Genomic DNA, 21850 nt, shown 5'->3' on the forward strand with positions numbered 1-21850 from the left:
TAAATAAAAAGGTTGAGTTCACGTACAATTATTAAATTACAAACACATTTCATTTCTTAACTCCTAACGAGTAAATAAAGCTATGGCAGAAATTGTTCATTTAAATAATTAATTGCTTACATTTTTGTCCTGTTTGTGTTTAAATTTTACATCTGTTCCTTATATTTTATTCATGGGGTTACTGTTAATACAAAAAAAATCATATATATAATTATTAATTTGTGTTGTATTGCACACTGTATTAATGTAAGTTTATATGTAATTGTGCTGTACAATTACTGTTAATGTTGTAAAATCATGCATTAATATATTTTATAGTTAATTTATATAGCATTGATATTAATCATAATATAGCCTATATATTAATATAATACATTAATATCGTAGTAAACGTCCGTTGTCATTGTAAATATAAACTGTAATGAATAAAACACACAATGTACAATCTCATCACGAGCGTGACAAAAATGCAAGCAGTTAATAATATTAATAATAATAATTTGATCATGGTGCAGTAGCTGTGCGCGTGTTTGTCTCCTGCGAGCCTCCGTAGCGCGTGACCGCTGCACTCCACTACATACACGTGTGCATTCAGCACAGAAATGAGTGCTTTTACATAAATACTTGATTTGAAGAGGAGAGCTGGAGGTACGTGCATCATTTCCTCAATATGTTGTTTCAGTTTATTATTTTACACGGGAATGTGGCTGCTGCTGCTGCTGTTAAGGGCGTGCGGTATTTCATGTTTGATGAAAGACGTTTCGCCACACGGAAATAACGCATTAAAATAAATATCACTTTTAATTTTTTTGTTTTTTAAACGCACATGTAAAAAGCCTTTTTTGTCGGCGGAAATGAATGTGAAATTCAGTTGTTACAACTAGATTAAATTCTTGTTTAACGAAGCGAAATAGCGAATCTGTTGTTTGCTTTATGAAATGACTCGGGAATCTGCTCATATTGAGCGTAAGATGGTCTGTTTATGGTCTCTTCTGTGTCAGTCAGTTGAAAGTACAGAATCACAAATGTAGTAGATGAAATAGATTGTTCCGAAGTTAATATGTATTTTTTATTTGTGATATATAATGTCCTGCCTGCTGTTTTCCATTCACTAATAATTTGCTATCAAACTATCAAAAAAAGGCCTACTCAGGATAAATGGACTATTATTTCATAAATTTTAAGTCTTTGTAAAAGCATGCACAGACCCAAATTATATTATTTATTTCACTTATTGCGATATTTATTATACAAGATTTAGTCATGCACATTATTATTAAAAAAATAATAATCATACACCCTCTCTTTAACTTAAAACATTATATATTCATCACATAGGGAAGAAAATAGGGAATGATGGCAATTTTTGTTTCATGGCGTCTTCATAATCCGGTTTGACATCAGTGAAGTGTGAACAGCTATAGACAGTATTTGTATATATACATTTAATTTGCTATCAAGCTGACTATTCTTGAGACGTGAGAGCCAATGATGATATAATGTCAAAACTCAGGAGATACATCTAAAGGAATTGATTTAAATGGATAAGTTTTGCAGATTTAACTGAAATATTTCAGATTTTCTAGAAATGTTGCATAACAATAATTCAGCCAGATTTTTTTTTTTGGTTCAGAAGAACATTAAAAGTAGGAAAAGTGAGCATTAATGATTTAACGCCCCATAACTGACCATTTCTTTTCAAGTTGCTCAAATTTCAAACACTGATGGTCTTCTAATTAAAAACAATAATCTCTTTTATGATCCTTTCCAGTGCCTGCTGTTGATGTCTGCGGCGGTGCTGTTTCATCTTGTGGCAAAGCGCCGTCTTTATGCGCACATTCAGTGCGTTTCCATCTTTAGATCCCAACGTTTATCATCAAACGTGGAAAATGGAAAGCAAAAGAGAGAAGAAGAAACAGAAAACACGCTGGTATACAAGCCCTCGGCCTGCTACCAGAGACCGGCGGTACGTTCCTCTACTGTGGGCCGCTCAGAAACTGAAGAAGAATTGTTCTGTAATCTCCCTTTAAACCCTGCGTTCCGTCAACAGCGTAGCCCGTACAGTATTAGCGCCTCACGATGGCTCTCCAGTACCAAGAACACGCTGTTAAACACCGCTTCAAACCCAGGAGCCGTTTCGACCCCAAACGCCACCAAAGAGCCAAGCATCAACAGCGACCCACGAGCCTTTCAGAGATGTCGGCCTGAATACCGCAACATGACCCATGACCCATCCCAACGCTCATCAACGGTAGACCTCAGTGAGGCCTTGTTAGTTCTTCATAAAATCACTGTACAAAAAGACAACATGGAACCTTCAGAAATAACTAATTTCTTGTCCAAACTTGCTCAGATTCCCAAAGAACAGACCGCGGTCGTAAGGGGTGACAAGCGATTCAACACGCTCCTGCGATACAGCGTGGAGATCCTGCAAAACTTCACAACGCCGCAGTTATTGGATGCACTGAGGGCCTTCGTGAACTTAGGCTTGCCTCAATCCAGTAGTATTCTGGGATTGTACGAAACCGAGTTCTGTCGGCGAGCGAGCGAGATGGAGCTTCACCAGTTGCTGCTCGCTGCCGACTTGTGGCGATGCCTCGGTCGAGGTGTTCCTAAGTACCTCGAGAGGCTCTTCGACAACATGAGCCGAAACTTCAACCAGATGGGTGTTCCAGAGTTGGTTCAACTCTTGTACATAATCGGAGAAGGCAGGAGATGTCCGGATACCCTCGTTCAACCCCTTGAGTCATTACTTATGCGTCATTTGAGCCAGTTGAAGCCTGAAGAGCTGGGTGCTGTTTGCTTAGGCCTCTTCAAATCACAACGCTCTCTGTCCGAGAGAGCCACGCGCCGGCTTATGGACAGGGCGCTTGTTGTAGTCGAGGATATGAGTGATTTTGGCATCGTTAATGTAATGAAGCTTATGCGATTTAGCTATTTAGACCATCTCCCATGGTTGGAGGCTATGGGATCGGAGGTTCCTCGACGTGCCCCGCAAATGGAGGTTCAAGGTCTTATGCATATCGTCTTGGCTTGCTCCGCTCTGCACTATCGGGATGATCGCATTCTCTTGGCTGTGGCCGAACGATTACCCAACGTGGTCAGTCGATGCCGGAGTAAAGATGCTGCAAAGATGCTGTGGGCCTTTGGGACTTTAGGAGTCCTTCCCAAACAATGTCCCAACCTTTATCCGTGTCTCACTGCGATCTTACGAGAACGCCAAGCCGAGTTCCAGCGATACCCTGAACATCTGTTGACAGCTCTGCTCGGACTTGCTTTTGCCGGTGTATTCCCCGAAGATCTGCTCAGTCTGGCTTTAAGCACAGAGTTTGTCAACAAGGCTTGTAATTCCAAAGAGCTTGAGCTGAAGAAAGACTTATTCACCTTAGATGGAACTGTAGGCTTGGAGTTACCCAAGTCAACAGTCCCAAGGCTTAGTCTTGCAATTCGGGAAGAAGTGACCAAGCTACTGTGGGATTTCGCTCAATCGGATATCTGCCAGAAGCCTGAGGTGCTCGAGGCTGAAGATGTGTTGAGGAATCTTCTTGGTGGAGAGATGTTTGTGCGCAAACGCATGATTCTTCCACACTTGCGCTCGATTGATCTGGAAGTGCATTTAGACCGAAATGACCAGCCTGTTCCTGTATCCTCCGGACCTTGCCAGCAAAATCTCGCCTCTCAAAACTCGGATGCAAGGCTCTCTGGAGTTACCATAACTGACGACCTACTAGCTCAACTAACTAACACCCGAAAGACTCCAGTGCACCCATCTAATCAGTTCTTCCAAAAGCCAGAGATTCACACCGTCGAACCAGTCCACGAAAGAGAAAGTATTTTCAATGTGGGTATTGACTTGACAGACGATCTGCTGATGGCGCCGACCAAATTTCGAAAGCATTCGTCTCACCTGCATGATTCTAAACCATCGATTCAGAGACTTGCTGTTCAAGTGACACATAGGAATCACTATTGCTACAGGACTAAGCAGCTGCTTGGATTGCATGCACTAAAGAGGAGACAGCTAGCACTGGCCGGATACAGAGTCGTAGAGTTGCCTCATTGGGAATGGTTTCCCTTGCTGCGGCGCTCTTATGCCGAGAAACTGGCCTATCTGCACTGCAAGATATTCAGCTTTTCTGACTCCAAAAAATAGACGGATTGATTTCTCTACATATACAAACTACCCGGTGTCGCTCAACATACGGCTAACATTTCTGTTTCATACGATTATGTGATTGTGTTGTTGTTGATTATTTAATAATAATCTGTATTGTATTTTTATGAATCAATGTTTGTTTTTATTTTTATTCAAGAAGAAATAAATTGTTTAACCAGTATTTCGAGCCTCTTGAAAATCGAGTGTGGGTCAAATTGACCCAACACATGGCTTGTGCTATATAGTCAGTGTTACACAAAACACACAAATTCTCAGTATTTCATAATCTCAAGCACTGGCTGAATTGCTTTTTTATTTTTAAAATGGTTAGTACATAATAAAATTCAGAAAAAAATAGGGCTGTGCTCCTCGCTGATATATGTATCGAAATGGATGCTTATTGATACAGCAGCAAGTGCCATGACGCAGGTTTGAAAAAAAGACCATTTTAAGTTTAAATGTTAAAGACATTTTTTGCACCTCTCAATTACTCTGGAATGATATTATTATTGTTGTTATTTAGTTTACAGAGTATAGTGGTTTTGCTGTTGTAAACACTACTGTTGTTGTTGTAGAAAAAAATATTCCTGTCTTATTTAAAATAGAATTCTATTCTAATCCTCTTCTGAATTTATTCATTTTTTGAATGATGATTATAAAAACAGGATTGATAAGTATAATTCGGAGGACGAGAAAATCAGTATAAGCCTGTTTATTTTTAAGGCACTCTACGTTTTTAAAATAAATACTGTAATAATAATAGTTCAAAGTATGAATAGTTTTTAGTCAGATAACATGAAAAAAGATAAGACCCCTCGACGTGCTTGAAATTTGTCCCAATTAAACAGCAAGAATGAAAGAGAACAAGCACCTTTGTTTTTATTGTTGTGTGTAGAACTACGTTAGCTGCATTTTTAATATTTAATATTAATTTTAATCAAATGTAAATTCGTCCCTCGTACTTTATTCGAGCTCGAGCAGGTGTTTTCACATAGAGGTTTCTAGATTTAAATCTAGATTTAAATTAAAAGAGACATGACCTGACGTTTTATTCGTATCCAAAATGAGGAGATGTGAATATCAGGAGAGCTGAACACTTTCGTGCAGTGCATTGAAGCCAGAGGACGCTCTCAGAAGCTTTTGACGTGCAGGAAATCCCTAATATGGACAAACTCACACACTATCTGCAGCTGAGCTGAATAAAGTCGTGACGTATTGTCAAGTATGGTGACCCATACTCGAAATTGGTGCTCTGCGTTTAACCCATCCAAGTATACACACACACACACACACACACACACACGACTCTCTAACCATTAGGCCACGACTTTCCCAGTAAAAAGCAGAAACGGTTTTACTGATGAAAGGTGAAGACAATAAACACATGATTGCGAAAATATACGGTTTAAGTGTGTTTTTCAAATTATCTTTGGGTAATAAATAAACAATATGAAAAATGCAGTACTGATTGACATATCATTTAGTATATAAAATATATTTCCTGAATTATTCTGTGATAAAAATGGGAAAAGGGTGTTCCTTATAAACCAATCATTAAATTGTCATTAGGAAAACACTGAACAAAAATATTGTAGCCCCTTGCCGTGCTTCCACAGGCTACACACAGCAATATAAACAACAAACTTTTGTTTCTCTTTACTATTGAACTTCCTCTTCCTTCTGTTGATTTCTCAGTGCAGTCTATTGTGAAAAAAGCATGTCTTTTTCCATGGTCTCACCATTGTACCGTGAGGTTATGTAGGCTTATATTCACTATGTGTCATGTTTTTGTGCAGATATTTTTTACTAATATCTATTCTGAAGCATCTGAAGGATAGTGCCTGATCAGGTAAGTGTACTAATATAACTTCAGCACCGCAACTTTCTTTTGTAATGAAGAAATGTTACTCTTTTGCTTTTGTGACCTTGAATAAGACACTTTTTCCCCACGTTTCTCTGCTGGGATTGTCCATGTATTTTATCGTACAAATAAATAAAATAAAAAATAACATTTAAAAAAATCCAGATTCAAATAATATTTTACAAGACACCAATGTTTGAATATCATAATTATATCCAATGGGATGACATGATGTATAGGATCACCTAACCTGTAATACATTAGCACTGTTGGTAAATGAAAATATATCACTCAAGCATGCATAAAAATGCTAAATCAATTGAGAAATTTCAACAAAAAAATGGAAACAATAATATGTCAGAATAACTATTTTGTATTACATCAAATGTCATAACTAGATTCAGAAGTGTTCCTTATTGTGGCATCAACATGAAAGCCAATCATTTGTTGTTTGCACACAGACAGGTTTGCTTATGCTCTGCTTATGAGTCACCAAACCACAACAATATCCCTGTGAATGTGCCATATCTACATGCATGCATTTGGTGCACATACACCCATCTGAGTCTCTTTTGACCCTCAATAGTTACTCATTTGTTTTGTATCAGTTAAATAAACTGTTACCTTAATATCATCGTGATGTTGCCATAAACATGTATTTATAATGACACAAAATTGTATAATTTATTTATTTACTTGGAAATAAGACATGTAAAAATCAGGATAATCTACAGACAATTTCTTATATAACACACACACAATATATAATTTTCCTCCCCATATATTCATAACATCTGCTTCTATTCTCAAATAGAAGAGTCAAATATTTAATGTGTAAGTATATGTAAGTAAAAACGCATGAAATATCTAAACCTGTGAAGAATGAGCGTTTTATCATATATTTCAGTAAAATATTCTGATTTCTTGGCCTGGTTCAAAAGCAGCAGCGTTCAGCGCCCCGCCCCCTTCCAGGCTGACACTGACGCGAACCAATCAAATCCTTACAGTTCGCCTCATCTGATGACGTTTCCGCCACCAGTACATGTGCAAATCAGCATCAGCCAGCGTGCAACGCTCAGCCAATCAGCGCCTTCCAACGAGCTGCTCTCCGACCAATGGCGAGGCTCCACGACGGGGAAGCGCTGACGGCTTATATACAGGCGAGCGCAGCGCCATGAGTTACAGACGAGACTCAGAGGAGAGAGACGGACACGTGCTTGACATTAGAGCGCTTTACTACAGTTATCAGGTAACAATTAGATCTCATTTAATTATATAACCAGCTGTAAAGATCAAATTAACCAGAGAAAGCTAACTGACTGGATAGATAGTCTTGAGAAACGGTTAGATTAGACATTTTTATTTGTGAATATACATTTAAAACAAGTCTTTGTAAATAATTATGAATGCGTCTTGTTTGCTGCTTGTAATGTTCATTCATTCGATAGTAACCGGTAAATCAATGTTTTTATCTTAAGTAAATGTGATTTAAATGAATAAGGACGTTTGGATGTACATCATATCACAATATTAATATGTTGAGGTAATAGTAAAAGTGAGTATTTGATGATCAGGGAATCAGTGCCAAGAGCTGGAGACTAGTTACTCTTGACTAGTACACAATCTAGTTTAGTTGATGACTACTTCATATTTTTTGGGGACACATGGTGTCTATTGTTTGCATTGCTGCTTGGCCTTCAGTAAATATGCATTTAGTTTTTTTCACGTTTCTGATATTTTAACTACTGAATATGCGTTTGCAGCTGAACTCAATGCAGCCATTCATGGATTTTTTTTTTTTGGCTAAATTATCTAAAAGAAAATTTACATGAAAATGCATTGCTTGATTTATAGTGCTTATATAAGTTATCCAGCCAGTGAGTGACGTGTGCTTCATTATGTACCTGCCCTGACCTGTGACCTTTATTTCTGAAGTACTCTTTACAGAAATTAGTGGAGATTTGACAGAATATCAGCATCAAAATGCGATTGGTTTGCCTGTTTCTGCTGGTGGCCGGCAGTGTGTTTGCCGAAGAGGATGACAAGAAGGAAAGTGTTGGGACGGTGGTTGGAATAGACCTCGGGACGACCTACTCCTGGTGAGAACGAGTTTGGATTTATATACCAGGGTCACAGTCATTAAAATAGATTTTCAAGTACAGTTTCTTTATTTAATAGTACTTGTTTTTATATGGTATTAAAGTGTTTTATTTTTTGTCCCAGTGTTGGAGTGTTCAAGAACGGCCGTGTGGAGATCATCGCTAATGACCAGGGAAACCGCATCACTCCATCATACGTGGCCTTCACCACCGAAGGTGAGCGTCTCATCGGAGATGCTGCGAAGAACCAGCTGACCTCCAACCCAGAGAACACCGTCTTTGACGCCAAGAGGTTGATCGGCCGCACATGGGGCGACTCGGCTGTGCAGCAGGACATTAAATACTTTCCCTTTAAGGTAAACGCGTCTGCCAGCTTGTGTTTGAGCTATACGTCCCTTTGACTTTAATGTGAACACTAAACACCTGCTGCGTCTCTTCCAGGTTCTTGAGAAGAAGAACAAGCCTCACATCCAGCTGGACATCGGATCAGGTCAGATGAAGACTTTCGCCCCTGAGGAAATCTCTGCTATGGTTCTGACTAAAATGAAGGAGACTGCAGAGGCTTACTTGGGAAAGAAGGTAAAGATTTGACACCAACACCAAGAAAACATGTAATCTCAGTTGCACTGCAGTAAAACTCAACACCTGATCTGTTTCTGCTCTTCTAAAGGTCACGCATGCAGTGGTCACTGTGCCCGCTTATTTCAATGATGCCCAGCGCCAGGCCACCAAAGATGCAGGAACCATCGCCGGTCTCAACGTCATGAGGATCATCAATGAGCCGTAAGTACTGTTACTTCTGCTTTGCTGCATAACAGGTCGCTTTCTTGAAGGTATCTTGTATAAATCCACATCAGAGTTACTTTAATATCCTAACTTTTATTAATTTCAGAGATTTTCTTTACCAGCTTTAGGTTTTAAATTTTATTTTTCTAATGTTTGTTATTTTTAAATATGACTAGTTTATTAATTTTGAATGTTTGTTATTTCAGTTAAATTACAATAGTTGCTTCAGGTTTTTATGTATTTTTATATTTCGGTTAACATCTAAATTTAATGACATTTATTTTAATGTTTAAGTATTATCTTAAAATGAACATTAACTGAAATAAAATGTAATCCATTTAGTTAACTAACCCTAATGATCTTGTTGCTCTCCACAGAACCGCCGCTGCCATCGCTTACGGTCTGGACAAGAAGGACGGTGAGAAGAACATCCTGGTGTTTGATCTCGGCGGCGGCACCTTCGACGTTTCCCTGCTGACCATCGATAACGGCGTCTTCGAGGTGGTGGCCACTAATGGAGACACTCACCTCGGCGGGGAAGACTTCGATCAGCGCGTCATGGAGCACTTCATCAAGCTCTACAAGAAGAAGACTGGAAAGGACGTGCGCAAGGACAACCGTGCCGTGCAGAAGCTGCGTCGTGAGGTGGAGAAGGCCAAGAGAGCGCTGTCTGCCCAGCATCAGGCCCGCATCGAGATCGAGTCCTTCTTCGAGGGTGAAGACTTCTCCGAGACGCTGACCCGTGCCAAGTTTGAGGAGCTCAACATGGTAAGAGAAGCTCTGCATTACCAACTAAACTAGAACTACAGTTTAGTAATGATATTATAGCTTTTTTTTTATTTTTATAAATGCATGGAAAACAACCAATGTTTTGTTTCTCCTCACAGGACTTGTTCCGCTCCACCATGAAACCAGTGCAGAAGGTTCTGGAAGACTCTGACCTGAAGAAGTCTGAGATCGACGAGATCGTCCTGGTCGGCGGCTCCACTCGTATTCCCAAGATCCAGCAGCTGGTGAAGGAGTTGTTCAACGGCAAGGAGCCGTCCAGAGGAATCAACCCTGATGAGGCCGTGGCTTACGGAGCCGCCGTCCAGGCCGGAGTCCTTTCAGGAGAAGAGGACACTGGTGAGTCTGTCTGCAGCCTTTAATGATGGACACATCTAGGGCTGGGCTGTATAATCACACCAAGTCTCTTGTGTGAGGGTTACTGACTGAAGTGTGTTGAACAGGTGACCTGGTGCTTCTGGACGTTTGCCCTTTGACCTTGGGCATTGAGACGGTTGGAGGAGTGATGACCAAACTCATTCCCAGGAACACAGTCGTGCCCACCAAGAAATCCCAGATCTTCTCTACTGCTTCAGACAACCAGCCAACCGTGACCATCAAAGTTTATGAAGGTGAGCAAACCTTTTCAGCACATCGACTCCATTTACTTCATCTTTCTGAATTTCACCAGTTTTATTCCGTTCATTCATATGAAGAGTCTGAATGTTTTGGGTTTAGATTTGAAGAGTTAATTTTATTCAGGTGGTTGATATGAAAGATTTGAGTTTTTGTTATCTTTTCATATTTTGGTCATTTTAAGCCATTGTAAGGCAAATATTTAGATTTTCCATTTAATTCAAACTGTATCATTAGATTTAAATGTAAACTTTTTATCAGTTTAAATTTTAAAAGACTTGAAGGTGTGAAAGTAGCAAAATACAAAACAAATGAAGCTTTTTCACTAAGGTTAAATGATTAAGAATAAAAGTTAAATAACATGCATTTATTTCATTTTTAATTCAAGATGGGTTTTTTTTTTTTTTTTTCAATCCCATTTTGCTACATTTTAAACCCTTTTTTTATTTTTCACTCCTTTTTAATCTTCATCTTTCCAGGCGAGCGTCCGCTGACTAAAGATAACCACCTCCTGGGCACCTTTGACCTGACCGGCATCCCTCCGGCTCCCCGCGGCGTCCCTCAGATCGAGGTCACTTTTGAGATCGACGTCAACGGCATCCTGCGAGTCACCGCCGAGGACAAGGGCACAGGCAACAAGAACAAGATCACCATCACCAACGACCAGAACCGACTGACCCCCGAGGACATTGAGCGCATGGTGAACGAGGCCGAACGCTTCGCCGATGAGGACAAGAAGCTGAAGGAGCGCATCGACGCCCGCAACGAGCTGGAGAGCTACGCCTATTCTCTGAAGAACCAGATCGGGGACAAAGAGAAGCTGGGCGGCAAGCTGTCATCCGATGACAAGGAGGCCATCGAGAAGGCCGTCGAGGAGAAGATCGAGTGGCTGGAGTCTCACCAGGACTCAGAGCTCGAGGACTTCCAGGCCAAGAAGAAGGAGCTTGAGGAAATTGTGCAGCCTATCGTAAGCAAGCTGTATGGCAGCGCGGGCGGCCCGCCACCAGAGGAGGGGGGCGAAGATCAGGCTGACAGGGATGAGTTGTAGATCGTCTGGACTTTGTTTTCAGTTGCGTTGACACCCTCGCCTCTCTAGGTGTACATATTGAACACGACGGACATTTTTGTACAAGATGGGCGAACGTGAAGCGTCCAATCTCTTTGGGAAAGACTTATGAGAAGCAGTAGAGTTGCGTTTGTTGTCTTATTTTCTCTTCACTCCGGTGGAGATTTTGTCAGCCTGGTTTGAGGCTCGATGCTGCTGTTCTTAGGCAGTTCTGTGGTGCGATGAGCAAAAGAGGAGGGTGCTCCGGGTCAGGGGTTACTGGATAAATGTCATGTCACATGCTCAAGTTATTTATTGAAATCTGGCAACTGTAGAACACACTTCTACCACAATTGCAAAATAAAGGTTTGATACAAAATGAGCACGGTTGTTTGTCTTTATTTTAAATATCGCTGTCTAAAATGAGTTGATTTTGTTCCCTGGAAATGTTAACAATATTAAACTTTATTTTCTTTACAGTTTAGTTCAGGGGTGCCCAAACTCTGTCCTGGAGGGCCGGTGTCCTGCAGAGTTTAGCTCCAACCCTAATTATACACACCTGAAGCAGCTAATCAAGCTCTTACTAGGCGTACTAGAAGCTTCCAGCAGGTGTGTTGGAGCTAAACTCTGCAGGACACCGGCTCTCCGGGACTGAGTTTGGGTGCCCCAGGTTTAGTTTAAGTGATTACTTAAACTGAAAAATTAACAGGAAAAAAAAAAGTAATCTGACAAATGCGTGTAAAAATTCCACCTGCAGTCCCCCTGACCTTAAACACATTTGCATGTTTACTATGGTTATCTGTTGATTTATGGTCACATGACGTAGCTACAAATAAATTATATATCTGATGTTCTTTTAGTGTTTTATGTTGGCTTTTATTTTTACAATTAATCTTACAGCTAATTTAATTAGTATTTGGGTGAATGATATGGTGCTTTTTTTTTTTTTTTAAACCAATTTATTTAAACATTAAAACTATGACTAAAGACTTTAATTTGAAATAAAACTGAAATAAGTTTGGTTGATGGTTTTGAGGGTTATTAGGGCCCAAGCCAGTAAAGGCCCTCTTGTTTTCCTAAGGATTTTTTTTTTTTTCGACTATCCGGGCACTTTTGGGGGCCTTAACGTGCCCAAATACTCTTGAAAATTGTCACACATGTTGGAATCCGTGGCCATTAGGACACCACAGAGGCTGAGACCCGGGCGCAGGGGCTCTACAGCGCCCCCTGGAACCAACTGGCTCCAGGAAGTGTGTCGTTTTCAAAATGCTTTGAATTCAGCATCTTATTTTTTACTCGATTTGCTTCAAACTTCATCAGAATATTGTCAAAACACGGCCGATGTAAAACTGCGAAGGGAATATTGATATCTAAAATTATGTTGCCATGGCAACTTGTCAAACTTGAAAATTCCTTTCTGGTGATTTTGAGGCAGATAACATGTTTAGAATGTCATGAAACTCAACACATCAGTATTAATGATAGTTAGACACTGGAAAAAGCTCATAAACGGGTGTGGAAGAGGCACTCTATAGCGCCACCTTTTGTCAAAAATGGGGGGGTTAGTTTAAGCTACAGACACCAAACTCGGTACATAAATTGTTCTAATCAAGTCGGACAACTTTCTAATTTACAGTCATTAGCTACGACCAACAGGAAGTCAGCTATTTTTTTTTTATGTCAATTTTTGGGAATTTCAGGCTTCAAATTAATTCATACTCCAAGCAGAAACAGTTAATTCACACCAAACTTTTTTCAACATGATGCCAAGATACTGAAGATGCTAAATTGCGAACGGATTTAGGATATCTTGAACAGTGTTTTAATGGCAATTTATTAAAGTTAAAGGTAAAAAAGAGAGCTTTTTTTATCATTTAAGAGCAGCTTCCAAACACTTCATAAAAAATTACATACGCACTGAAATCTGGAGGGGGGTGCCTCTAGTCTGCTTTCAGGAAGCAGACCAAAGGCCTCCATTTACGTTAAAGAAGAGGCACCATCATATATTTCGTATGTCTAATGTCACAGGATGTGCAGTTTCAGCACAGAATGTATGTCTGCACATCCTCTTCATGCTGGCCTCTACACACAGGCAGATACATGTTTATAACAGTAGAATAACTTGATACATAAATGGCTATTTTTACATTGATTATACTTGATTAATTTATATTTTGATTAATAAAATGCTGGCTGGCCGGAAGAGACTACGTGCTCCGTGGGAGCGGCTTGTGGCATGGGATGGGTAGGCCCTACCGGCTGCTGGTATGGACTGAGTGGTTTTGGGCGCCCGGCCGGGAGGGCTCGTACCGATGGAGGAGGAACAGCGTAATTGTGGCCCTGACCAGGAGGGCCCGAGTTGCCTTGAGTGGAGCAGTTCACAGAGTCGGCGTACGGGCCCTACTGGTTGTCAGCCCCTGCTAATCAGAGGACAGAGGGTGAGTAGCTGACCGAGAGGGCCCATGAAGCATCCAACTGGAGATCGAGGCTCCGGACGTCGGACGAGTGGGTCCTATCGGCTTGGCAAGTAAAAAGAGTTTGGGATGTCTGGCAAGGATGACTCTAGCAACATCCAACGGGAGCTCACGGCATTGGATGGATAAGTTTCGCTTGGGGGCGGCAAGTATAGAAGTCCAGCTGGGAGTACTCTCAATGACATCTGACGGGAGATCAAGACTCATTGCATCAGATGGGTAAGCCTCACCGGGCGGGGAGAGAAAAGGAAAACCCGACTGAGAGGGCTCTCACTGCATCCGATGGGAGATCGAGACTCAGGACATCAAACAGGTAAGCCTCGCCATTCGGGGGGAAAAGATGTGAGATTGTTTGGCCGATCCCTGAACTCCCCTGATCCCTGCTAATATTCCTCTGCTGTATTCCCGAACATTAGATAAACACGTGTTTCAGGTCTTGGGAGACTATAGTAAATTGACCGATAGCGCCATCTGCTGTTTTGCAAGAGGAGGTTGCTCCATTGCATTTCTGAAAATCTGCCTCCACACTTTTGTGAGAAAACCAAGCCAAGTCTTCCTCATAAAAATGCAGGTGTCTCACAATCGTAACAGACCAGTATGCATATGAATGCACGGATTTGGTATTTGTTCAAAGGTTATGCAATTTGTAGAATGAACTGTACATATTTATGAAAAATAATGTAGGCTCATTTTTTTAATATTTGCAACACACAATACATATTTTTGTTATACCGCTGTCTTTTCTCTCAAACTTGTGTATTTGTGTATCACTTTGCATTTGTTTGGAAGTCGAGTTTTTCTTTGTGTTTATTTGCAAAACGCTGGATTTGTTTGTTTAATTTTCAGAATCAGAATCAGAATCAGAATGAGCTTTATTGGCCAGGTATGTTTACACATACAAGGAATTTGTTGTAGTGACAGAAGCTCCACAGTGCAACAGAGAGACAGCAACAGGACAGGACACACACAATAAAAGAATAATATACAAATAGGCAATGTACAAAACAGCAAAAACACAATATATAATATAGACAATTATGTGTGTACAGGTCAAATATGTGCAAATTTGAAATTAGAAAAAATTAAAATAAATAAATATAGTTGTGTGTTCCATGTTTATTGTTGAGTATTCATGAGATGTATTGCCTGAGGGAAGAAACTGTTCCTGTGTCTGGTCGTTCTGGTGCTCAGAGCTCTGTAGCGTCGACCAGACGGTAACAGTTCAAAGAGGGAGTGTGCTGGATGTGAGGGGTCCAGAGTGATTTTACCAGCCCTTTTGCTCACTCTGGATAATTTTGGCACATTAATTAACAAAAGTAAGATCAGCAAGCAAAAATAATGAATGGTAAAAGACAAATAAAATGTGTTTCAAAACATTGTTGACAAAAAATATATTGCATAGATTTTAAAAAGTCATAAGTATTAAACGCATTAAGTCCTTAATTAATTGCATCTTTATTTTTGCACTGTTGTATTTATATTTAGCAATTCTTTATTTTTGTTTGCAAAAATATACTTTCTTTTTATGTTTCAAAATATGTGACCCTGAACCACAAAAGCAGTCTTAAGTCGCTGGGGTACAATACATTGTATCGGTCAAAATGATCCATTTTTCTTTTATGCCAAAAATCATTAGGATATTAAGTAAAGATCATGTTCCATGAAGATATTTTGTAAATTTCTTACCATAAATATATCAAAACTTAATTTTTGATTGGTAATATGCATTACTAAGAACTTCATTTGAACAACTTTAAAGGAGATTTTCTAGATTTTTTTGCACCCTCAGATTCTAGATTTTCAAATAGTTGTATCTCAGACAAATATTGTCCTATCATAACAAACCATACATCAATGGAGAGATTATTTATTCAGCTGATGTAGAAACCTCAGTTTCAAAAAATGTACTCTTATGACTGGTTTTGTGGTCCAGGGTCACATATGCATTTCTTTTTCAATACTTGCTTTGGAAATGTGGCATGGATTCCAGCCCATGCACGACAACACAGCACTCCATCCCCACCATGGCCCCTCCCATAAACACACCCACGCAGCCACTTTCTGTCTGGAAGTCACCAGTCCTTCAGCTTCACTCACACATGAACCAGCTCGCGCTCCTCAGACACACTGCTTCATCTGTCCTGAGAGAGTTTGACTGAGGAATCATCATCATGTCTTCAAACTCAAGCCTCACGACCATGAGACAAACTGTTGAGCAGCTCAAACTCGAAGCCAGCGTGGAGAGAATCAAAGTAAGTCCCAGCACTCAGAAGTAAGTGATCTTTCATTCAATATACAGTGATGCTGGACTTCTTCATCACACGATTTCAAAACAAACTTCAGTTTATTCAATTAAAATCAATCTTCTAATTAGCATATATATACAGTAGTTAGGAGACAAATAATAATATTAAATACACAATATCACTCCACTGCTGCTCTTAATGGTGTTCGTATGTCTAGTATTAATGGATTGTTGTTAGAAAGTTTTTCATAAACATTCAAAACAAACAGTAATGTGATAATTTCATAGAATATGACAATGCTGTTCACAAATATTCTAAAATATGATATACAGCAAAGCAACAGAATATGGCCGGATATGAATGAGCAATCGTTGGTCTTATGGTTTCTTTCATTTTAATTATTATTATCAGTCTGATATTGGAGTCAGATAATGCCACAGATTATTGTTTCCAATTGAAATGCATCGTTGTTATTAAAAATAGACATCAGTTATTGTCATAAATAGTAAAAATCAGCAGATTATGGTCACCGATATATTTTGTATCCCTAAAAATAATATTAATTATAAAAAAAAAAATGAAATTAATACAATACAAAAGTTAGTAATATATAACACAAAAGCTCTATAGAGAGGTCATGATGATGCCAGTTAACAGGCTTGTTTATTTTCCCATTTTGTGCAATAGAGGAAACATTTAATGAGACAAGAGTCAGATTTAGAAATAACTGACTTCTCTTAAGTTTCATACATGAGAAGCTGAGGGTCTGTTTGAACAGGTTTATCATGCTCAATGTTTTCTCATATTTGATCAAGTTTGCATCATTGCATCATTGTCCTATTTCTGTGGAGTTGCTTTGACAATCTTAATTGTATAAAGTGCTATAGAAATGATGGTGACTTGACTTTGCTGGATCACGATCAGCATGCAGAAAAAGCAAATAACATGGTAAAATGTGATAAATAAAATGAAACTTACCTGCAGATTTAGCATAGTAAAATAAATAGGCTTGTCAACCTTTAAGAGGGGGAGAAAACACTTTCTGTGTCTTTAGTTTTTGATGTTAAATGTCATATGTTTACAGTATTATCACTGATTCTGACATTGACAGATTGTGTCACACTCTTCCTGGAAAAACATGAAGAAAACTACACAAAGTCAAAGCTGATGCAACCCAGATTGCAGTGAATATGGGTTACGAGTTGTTGCCAGTTGATTTCATTAGTGAACTCTGAAGGAAAACCACTTGCCAGTTCCTTCTCCATTTGATGTGAGTGTGTTTGTGATGCAGGTTTCTCAAGCCGCTGTGGATCTACAGCAGTACTGCCTCCAGAACGCCAGTAAAGACGCACTGCTGGTAGGCGTCCCGGCCGGGAGTAACCCGTTCAGAGAGCCCCGCTCATGCGCCCTGCTCTAGAATAAAGATACACATTCATGTGAGTGAAGACAAACACCTCACAGCTTTACACAGCTTTACACAGCTTTACACAGCTCACTTATAACGGAAGAACCAGCCATTTGTAACGTCTTCCCGTTTCAGTCACTTCTGGTTATTTTAGCTGTACAAAAACACTCTGCTATACTGATGGATATTGCAAACTGGTATTACTGATCATAATATTTTAATTTATTATCATATTTATAAACATGCTGGTTTATAGTGCAAAAAGTTTTACTGCCTATAACTGGTGTAACAATAAACTCACAATACACAATAAATGAATTAAAATAAATAAAAAACATATTAATTTTTTTTTAATTTAAACTAGATTAAAATAATACAATTAAATGAATAAATGAAAATTAGATTAAAATAAATAAATAATAAAATTAAGAACACATCTGTCAGTATGGTAACATAGTCAGCAGAATAAATATTTAACAATAGAAAGTAAAAACATTTTTTTTTTTAAGAAAAAAAGAGAAAAAAGTCATAATTGTGAGATATAAACTCAGAATTATGAGAGAAAATTCAGTTACCTTTTTTATTCTGTTGTGAAAAAAAAAAAAGAATTCCGAGATGCAAAGATAGAATTGTGAGAAAAACTCTAATTTCTGAAAAAAAGTCAGAATTGCAACTGTTTATATCTTGCAATTCTGACTTTTGTCTCAGAATTGCAAAAACAAAGTCCAAATTGTGAGACACATAAAAATAGTTTTATTCCGTGGCATAAACCAGCTTGAAAACAACTTACTTCTGTATGCAAAATAAGCTGGACATTTATAGGGATCCAACAGTCATGATATTTTTAACAGCGAGTGATGAGCAGCATGAAGTCAATATGTGTTTTAAAACGATATTTTTGAAATGGAAATAAAGAATCATTATAACGTTTGGACTCATTTGTCCTGATGTTGCATGCATCTTCTCTTACTATTTAACTATAAACTCATTTCACCCAGATATTCTCAATAGTCATACACAGCTGTGTGGGATATTATTTTTAGCCGGGAGCATTGGACTCGCATCCGGCTTTCTGTTGGGAAGCCTGATCCGACTCTTTTACATCAACAGGAAGCTGGGGGTAGTAGAGGAAGTGCTGGGATAGTGCTGCTAAAAAACAGTGCATTTTGTATGATTGTGCATTCTCTTTTTATATAATATATGTGTTTCTTTAAAAATGTGGCTAAAGGAAAATGAGTCATGACTGCACAGTCAGCCAGAATTCAGATTCAGGAAAGCGTCTGTCCAACTTCTGCTCTTGACCAGCATGAGTTCGGCTTTTCTTCGCCGTCTGTGGTTAGCTATACTTAGTTCAGCACGAGATGTGTCGAAACACGTCTGGCTTTTCAGTGGGTTCAGTCTCCGAATTGCTCTGAAGTTCTGAAAGTGTGAAAGTTTTGCCATGTTTACTAATTCAAATCTTCATGCATCTCTTTTGCATAATGAACATGAAAGTCCAACGCAAAAATGAGTCATAGACTGCTTTTCCTTGACATTTTGAAGTGTTATTCTTGGCGAACATCATCTTTTGTGCTCCACAGTGTGGTTTTGGACAGATTTTTGCCAATTGTTCTTTCAAAATTGATTGAACACTAAATGTTTTTATTTATTTTTCACATTCCTTTTCCTTTTTTTCACAGGAGACTGGAGGCAGATCAACAGCACACTGATCTTTAATAGTATGCAACAACATGAGATGAAACTTGATGAGATATCTTGTGCAAATCTGAGAATACTGATGCCTGACATTTCATGCATTTCTTCTGTATTTGTCTTTAAATATTCAGCTTTTTTGGTTGGATGCCAAATAATTATTTGAAACTGAAGCATTGGTTCATATGAATGATTTGGATCTTTTTATTGATGTATAAGAAGAAATTTTGTCAGATTAAGTGTGATTTTTTTTTTTTACTAGTAGTCAATGATTTAATGCAAAATAAATGTTATCTATTTATTTCTATATATGTCTATCATTATAAATGTATGCATGTATATACATATATATGTATTGCACAGTGTTTCAGGTATAGTTAAACTAAAATCTCTACACTATTAAGAGCATAAACTCGATAGGTTTAAAGGCAAGAAAAGATGTGCTGAAGATGAAGGACATGATTAGACGATGTTTTTCTCTCATGGGTAAATACATCATCTGTTAGCATGAAATTAACCTGTTGCTCTGGTTATAATCAGGTCAATCTGGGTGGACACAACATTTCTTCTGTAGCAATTATGCCTGTGACCCATCAAGCCACTCATTAACTAAGGAACGAGTCTGTCTATCTATAGTTTTAGGCAAACATATAAACTGCAATGTGAAGGCTCCCAAAGTCATGAGCAATCAGGGAATTTTAAAATGGAGTTTCCAGTCATTGAAATGTAAACGCCTGTTGTCTAGTTATGCCCTGCTTGATCAGTTTTTCCACAGTTTCAGTGAAAGGAAACATCTACTTCCTGTTTCATGTGATTGCATTATTCTGGCTTCGAGAGTATGGAGATAAATCCACTTCTGTTGTGACATTGAGAGTTTACAGGTGCATCTCAGAAGATTAGAATATGGTTCATTTTGCACCTGTATATAAGATGATCTTTTGTTCTTTCAAACCTTTGTGCATTTGAATATTGTCCATCTTTCTGGTACATAATGCAAATCTGTGTGGTTGTGTTTTGTGTAACAGATACGATCAGCACATGAACCATGTTTAATAGTGAGTAGTGTCCCAAAACACAATCTTCCATTCATTCTAAACAGATTTATAACAGGCTTCAGTATCACCTCCCTCTTCACATGAGCAAGCATTATGAATCATTTTTGCTTAATTTTGTCTATTTCCTCAGAGAATATTACCTAACATATGCAACACACACTTAATACGCAAAACCTTTAAAACTGGCACTGCCTCAAGTAGATATAAAAAAAATAATTGTCAAACATTGATAGCTGTTCTTCCTCCAGAGGTCACTTTTTTGTCTTTTTGCAGACATTCGCTTTACTGTTTTCTGCATACATATGTGCCTTTATCTTTAAACGATCTGGACGAGCTCACAGAGACTGTAACATCTTATATCAGTTTCTGTGAGGATATGTGCATCCAGGACTCATCTAACTTATAACAACGACAAACCATGGTTCACTGCCAAACTCAGACAGCTCCGTCAGGTCAAAGAAGAAGCTCGCATGAATGGGGACAGAGTCTTGTATAAACAGGCCAAATACACACAGATCAGAGTGGCAAAGAGGAATTATTCCGATAAGCTAAGAATCCAATTCTCTTCCAGTGACAACACACAACACTATCATACTTTTTATTTTTAATTTTACACACATACTTATTACATTTCAAATTTGCACCTGACATACCTGCTGAATTGTCTATTTTGTATATTGTGTTTGTGCTATTTTGCATATTGTCCATTTAGTATATTTGTACATTATAATGTTTATTATCTGTGTCCTGTCCTGTCTTTCCGTTGCACTGTGGAGCTACTGTCACTAAAACAAATTCCTCGTACATGCAAACATACCTGGCAATAAAGCTGATTCTGATTCTGATTCTGCAGCATTTATCCACTAATGAAAATCCTGAATGTAATATGTAGCTACTTACTGTATAATGCCTGTTATTTAAACATTAAAAAAAATCTTAATTACTCCAATTGTTTGACTGATGGTGTCAAAAAAGTGCCAAATAAAAATAAATTAAACCAAAATAAAAAATATCAACGTGTCATTAATTTGACAGAAAAATAGCAAAAGCTCACTTGTTTGGCCAAAGATGATTGTGAAATCCCTGCAACACATGTACATAGTTAATGTAATTAATTCACTGGGCAAAAATGATGTGAATAAAGTCAAGTTAGTCCTGAAAAAAAAAAATTCCCCTTTAAATTTTTAATTCTGATGATATTTTCTTCTGCAATGAATTTCAGACATTTTTAATTGTGACATTTTTAATTGTGACTTGCGTGTGTCTAAATATTGTTAAATGCATGTAAAACAGTATGAAATAGATATGCTACAATCTGTATACTATGTAGATATATAAAGGCCAAACAATATTTAGACACACGCAAGTCACACTTAAAAATGTCTGAAATTCATTGCAGAAGAAAATATCATCAGAATTAAAAATTTAAAGGGGAATTTTTTTTTTTCAGGACTAACTTGACTTTATTCACATCATTTTTGCCCAGTGAATTAATTACATTAACTATGTACATGTGTTGCAGGGATTTCACAATCATCTTTGGCCAAACAAGTGAGCTTTTGCTATTTTTCTGTCAAATTAATGACACGTTGATATTTTTTATTTTGGTTTAATTTATTTTTATTTGGCA

The 21850-nt window shown here is 38.3% G+C and overlaps 3 protein-coding genes across 6 annotated transcripts; all 3 read left to right on the plus strand.

The window, feature by feature from the left end:
• Positions 1 to 549: 549 nt before the first annotated feature.
• On the plus strand, positions 550 to 4772 carry fastkd5 (FAST kinase domains 5). The gene is made up of 2 exons (XM_079417192.1): positions 550 to 648; positions 1772 to 4772. The coding sequence occupies exon 2, from the start codon at positions 1784 to 1786 to the stop codon at positions 4151 to 4153; it is 2370 nt and encodes a 789-aa protein (XP_079273318.1). The 5' UTR covers positions 550 to 648; positions 1772 to 1783; the 3' UTR covers positions 4154 to 4772.
• Positions 4773 to 7024: 2252 nt separating this feature from the next.
• LOC306870267 (endoplasmic reticulum chaperone BiP-like) lies at positions 7025 to 12202 on the plus strand. Of its 4 annotated transcripts, none has more exons than XR_013784239.1 (10): positions 7025 to 7266; positions 7953 to 8116; positions 8241 to 8472; positions 8558 to 8695; positions 8787 to 8899; positions 9280 to 9670; positions 9790 to 10027; positions 10132 to 10299; positions 10783 to 11867; positions 11982 to 12202. XR_013784239.1 is itself a non-coding variant. In XM_079417433.1 (9 exons), the coding sequence occupies exons 2-9, from the start codon at positions 8001 to 8003 to the stop codon at positions 11349 to 11351; spliced, it is 1965 nt and encodes a 654-aa protein (XP_079273559.1). In that variant the 5' UTR covers positions 7025 to 7266; positions 7953 to 8000; the 3' UTR covers positions 11352 to 12202. The 4 variants fall into 4 exon arrangements, 1 of the variants encoding a protein (XP_079273559.1); XR_013784240.1 differs by having other exon boundaries at positions 10783 to 11840; XR_013784241.1 differs by having other exon boundaries at positions 7199 to 7266; positions 7965 to 8116; positions 10783 to 11840.
• A 3736-nt stretch (positions 12203 to 15938) lies between these two features.
• LOC306869735 (guanine nucleotide-binding protein G(I)/G(S)/G(O) subunit gamma-10-like) lies at positions 15939 to 21193 on the plus strand. Its single transcript, XM_079416622.1, has 3 exons — positions 15939 to 16074; positions 17360 to 17504; positions 19153 to 21193. The coding sequence occupies exons 1-2, from the start codon at positions 15994 to 15996 to the stop codon at positions 17483 to 17485; spliced, it is 207 nt and encodes a 68-aa protein (XP_079272748.1). The 5' UTR covers positions 15939 to 15993; the 3' UTR covers positions 17486 to 17504; positions 19153 to 21193.
• Positions 21194 to 21850: the final 657 nt, after the last annotated feature.

The sequence above is a fragment of the Barbus barbus genome, assembly GCF_936440315.1.
Source record: "Barbus barbus genome assembly, chromosome: 5".
In the NCBI taxonomy this organism is placed as follows: Eukaryota; Metazoa; Chordata; class Actinopteri; order Cypriniformes; family Cyprinidae; genus Barbus; species Barbus barbus.

Bases quoted from the DNA above. Each gene is read 5' to 3' on its own strand.
- LOC306870267 (XM_079417433.1), top strand. From the start codon at position 8,001: ATGCGATTGGTTTGCCTGTTTCTGCTGGTGGCCGGCAGTGTGTTTGCC. The intron at 10,028-10,131 runs GTGAGTCTGTCT...TGTGTTGAACAG, and splicing joins TTCAGGAGAAGAGGACACTG to GTGACCTGGTGCTTCTGGAC. The intron at 10,300-10,782 runs GTGAGCAAACCT...TCATCTTTCCAG, and splicing joins GACCATCAAAGTTTATGAAG to GCGAGCGTCCGCTGACTAAA.
- LOC306869735 (XM_079416622.1), top strand. From the start codon at position 15,994: ATGTCTTCAAACTCAAGCCTCACGACCATGAGACAAACTGTTGAGCAG. The intron at 16,075-17,359 runs GTAAGTCCCAGC...TTTGTGATGCAG, and splicing joins CCAGCGTGGAGAGAATCAAA to GTTTCTCAAGCCGCTGTGGA.
- fastkd5 (XM_079417192.1), top strand. From the start codon at position 1,784: ATGTCTGCGGCGGTGCTGTTTCATCTTGTGGCAAAGCGCCGTCTTTAT.